Source organism: Egretta garzetta, unplaced genomic scaffold, assembly GCF_000687185.1.
Source record: "Egretta garzetta isolate BGI_Z169 unplaced genomic scaffold, ASM68718v1 scaffold143, whole genome shotgun sequence".
Classification (NCBI taxonomy): Eukaryota; Metazoa; Chordata; class Aves; order Pelecaniformes; family Ardeidae; genus Egretta; species Egretta garzetta.
In genome coordinates this window covers 1,138,663-1,142,514 of record NW_009259310.1, presented here as the reverse complement: position 1 = coordinate 1,142,514, position 3,852 = coordinate 1,138,663, and the positions used below count along the sequence as shown (strand labels likewise).

Below are 3,852 nucleotides of genomic sequence, written 5' to 3'. Positions count from 1 at the left end.
GGTGGGGAAGAGGAATCTTTTTTGGCAGCCCCGAGGGTGTCTCCCATCAGCACCAGAAAGTAGCAAAGAGGATGGAAGAGGGAGAGGACAAAGCCATCAGGAAACCACAGATGGGCACCCAATGGTCTTAGCACTTGGGCTGCAGGTGGAGGCACAAACCCAAGTCCTAAGTGCAGCTTGATGGAGGAAAGTAAACCCAAACCCCAGATCTGTGGGTGGGAATCACTGGTTTGCGGTAAGGGCCCCAGGAAGCCCCATGACGCAGTGAGGCACACCAGATCATGCAGCAGTGCTGGTGCAGCAGTGAACGATGGGGCGGTGGGCGGCCTGGCCTCCACTTCCTGGGCAGTAAACAAAAATCTCCTTCTCCCAGGAATGCAGTGAGGCCAGTCTCACTCTGTGAGGTGCCAGGGAAGTTCCTGCTCTCGTGCAGCACAGGCAGGAAAGAGCCTCCTGCAATTGCTGCTCATGTCGACAGCAAGGCACAGGTTTGCACAGCGCTTTCCAGGTCATGGGGTGCACGACAAACACCATTGCCAGCCTCTTGCCAGCTCAAGGAGCCCAAAGCATTTCATAACCCTTGCTCCAGGCAGCAGGTGCGTGGCCTCCTCCCTGCCATGCAGGCAGTGACAAGGGCAGGCAGGTTAAGGGTTTTGCCCAGGAAAACAGCCACAGAGACAGGAATGGAGCTGCAGATGCTTTGCCTCCAAAGGCCAGACCCCATTTTCTGGCCAACTGTTTGAGATTTCCTGTCAACCCAAGGTAAACACCTGGTGAACTACCAGGCTGTCAAAGAAGACAGGCTGCAGTGCATTGCGGCTTGTCCCTGCCCCAGGAAGGCATTTTTGGGTACAAAGAGCCAGCCAGGATGTGCCGAGGGTCCCAAAAGCTGTTGGTCACAAGCCCCAGCACCAGTGGAGCTCTGGTATATTGTGCTTGAAAAGCCTCCAGCCCACCCGCGCAGCCACAGGAATTGCACAAGCCTTTTTCTCCAGTCTCACTGAGCCCCACTGGAGGGGAGGGGTGTGAAGAGAGGCCGGGGCTCTCTCATGTATGGATTTGCCATGGATCAGAGGCCAGGCAGCCCGCTGGCATGTGATGCTGGTCATGGGTGCTGGCAGTTGGAGGGACAGGCACAAGGGATCAGCTGGAGCAGTTTTACCATGGTGCCAGCTCTGCCCCTCCTAACCAGAGCACAGGGTAGGTGAGAAACAGCCATCTCAGCCCAGGGCTTGCGGAGCAGGACAGAGAGGAGAAACAAGCTGGTGCCTCTGCCCTGGTCACTGCAGTCCCGAGACCCGCTGGGGTGCAGGGTGTGCTCACTCTGGAGGCTGAGCCGAAGGAGGTGGAGAAGCAGTGACAAGCAGCCCCACTCCCTCAGTCCCTGCACAGAGACCTCTCACTCACCCAGCCAGGTAGACATGAGCGCTCCCGCTGCTCAGCAGCTCCCACACCAGCCTTCGGTTTTCCTTGATGCGGTGCTGAACATAAACCTTCTCCTCCTGCAGGGAAACATGGTGCTGAGCCTGCCAGCCCTGGCAGCAGCCCCAGCCCCAGCCCCAGCTCCAGCACACCTGCCTGGCCCCTTGGGACTGTTCTCGGGGGCTGTTTGCAAGAGCTCAGGGCAGCGCAGCCCCCCCAGTGCACAGGGCACTGGGAGAAGCAGTTAGATCAACTCTCACATGGGGAAGGGAATCCCCACACCTCACATCAGTGCACTGGGATGGGTTGGTGGGAGATGGGTGCAGCAGAAGTAGCTTCTGTGGGGAATACACCCCAAGTAACCCCCCCAAATCCTTTGGCTGTACCCTGGTTGCTCCACCTCTGGTGAAAAGCCAGGGCCATGAGCTGGGGAATCCCCAAGAGGGCTCCCCTCCTGCCCTCTCCTCTCCCAGCATGAGCAGAGGAGGCTCCATGGCCCCCCCGTCCCAGGGCTGCTTGAGGGCAGAGACCCCTCCCCGCACCCCTGGCTGCCAGTCCCAGCCCTGTCATCTGCAAGAGGCCTGAAACAGCTCGGAAGGGCAGGAAGCTTGGAGAGACAGCCTTGGTCCCACTCCCTGCCCCCCCACTGTGCTTATAGGCTGGATACAACTGGCTTTTGGAGAATTCCCAAAGGGTTAATCCACAAGACTTCACACATCCAAGCAACTGCCTGCGGCCCTGGCTTCGGCCCAAGAGGAACACCATTGCCAACGTGCCCGAATTCACTGCCGGCACAGACAGCTCCTCCGTGACAAAGGTGACACTGTGATGGAAGCCAGGCCCTCTGCTGCATGTCCCACCACGCCAGGCTCTGTGCAGCAGTGAGCTGAGCCGTGGTGCAGCCTCTTCCTCTTGTCCTCCTCCCTCCCCTCCAGCCAAAGACAGCAAGGCTCTTGCTGCGTTTCAGGCTCTCTGCGTGCTGCAGTCTGGAGGTGTGCATGGGAACAACCAGCCCCGGGGGGCACAAGAGCTGGTCACAGCGCGGTCAGCAGGTCCCATGCAGCCCCACTGGTTGCACTGCACTGGAGAATCACATCACCCCAGGGCACGGCCCCACTGCTCCGACCTGGCTGCCAGCGATGCAGAAGGTAAGCAAGCTCATTGCAAGCACCAACACAGCCAGCCAGTAGCTCAGCTTCAGCATCATTAACATTAATCAGCTAAGTGCTGACAGAGGCTCTGCTGCTGAGGCTGAGGCTCCAAGCGGGTCATTTAAGGACCTGCAGCTACCTAGAAACCAGAGCACCCCAGTGACAAACTCGGGTCACGATGTCTCGGCTAAACCCCAGGGCATCCTGCTGAGAATTAGCGACAGCCGCATTAGGCTGGGATCAATCAGTCTGCACCGTGGGGCAGACATGGTGTGACAGAAGGTCACGGCAAAGGGGACCTTATGGAGAGGAGTGGGAAATCCTGCTCAGCTATGGAGCGTCCTAGCTCCTGCCAGCTCTTTGAAAACAAACTTTTTGACGAGTTAATGGCTGTGGTATCTCCTAGAGCCACAGGTACAATGGCCCAATGCGGCACGTCCTACCTGGCCGTGCTCTCACTCACCTCCCTGTGCAGCACTGCAGGACTCGGTGGCAGAAGGCCCCCATGGCAAACTGCTTTGCCCCACAGAGCAGGCAGAGAAGGGAAGCTCGGAGGCAGAAGGACTCCAATGCGAGTCCTGTCCCTCCAGGGTCTGCAAGGGCAAGAGGAGGCTCTGGGACTGCTCTCTAGATTTGGGGAGCAGCAGGTCCCCCCTTCACCGTGTGAGCCATCAGAAAAAAGGCAGACTGGTCATCCAATAAACCTCTGCAGTGCTGCTCCTGTGCATCAAAGACTTGGAAAGCCTTCACAGAGGCATTCAACTCATGCCTTACAAGTGACTGGATAAAAGATGCTGGCTTTGCGTCAATGCATGCACACAGCTAGGAGAAAAGGACTGGTGCGGCTGAGCTATCTAGAAATACCCATTCTCACTGACCCTTTTTATCACATCTCTCTATTTCAAAGGCAGGCTGAGCTTCCAGTGACATCAAGGGACAGGGAAAGGCAGTGAAACAGAGTCTCAGCTCATGGAGCCTCGCCGGCAGTGTAAAAAGCCCTACAGACCAGAGCAGGGCTGAGAGCTGTCCACCAAAGATACTTCCAGGGAAATACAGGAGCAAAGTGAGGGGCTGAGCTATGGGGGTGCTTGTACCTCCGGGGAGCTTTCTCCTGCATAGCTGAGGCTTGGGAAGAACTGGCATGGAGGGACCACAAGCTGGAGCAGGAGGCCAAGCTCCTCAGCTATAGCCAGCAATCAGAGGGACGTGGTGGGGAGGGTGGCACTCAACCAAGGAAGGTTATTGCCTGGTGACACTCCCCCCCCCCCCCCCCCACCCC

At 57.9% G+C, this 3,852-nt stretch overlaps 1 protein-coding gene across 3 annotated transcripts in view; it reads right to left on the bottom strand.

The window, feature by feature from the left end:
• Positions 1-14: 14 nt before the first annotated feature.
• The window catches only part of NDOR1 (NADPH dependent diflavin oxidoreductase 1), a 14,610-nt gene continuing 10,772 nt past the window's right edge, over positions 15-3,852 (bottom strand). For all 3 annotated transcript variants that reach the window (XM_035891896.1, XM_035891897.1, XM_035891895.1), the window contains exon 14: positions 15-1,502. In XM_035891896.1, the coding sequence (XP_035747789.1) occupies positions 1,404-1,502 (99 nt within the window). In that variant the 3' untranslated portion in view covers positions 15-1,403. The remainder of the gene's footprint in view (positions 1,503-3,852) is intronic.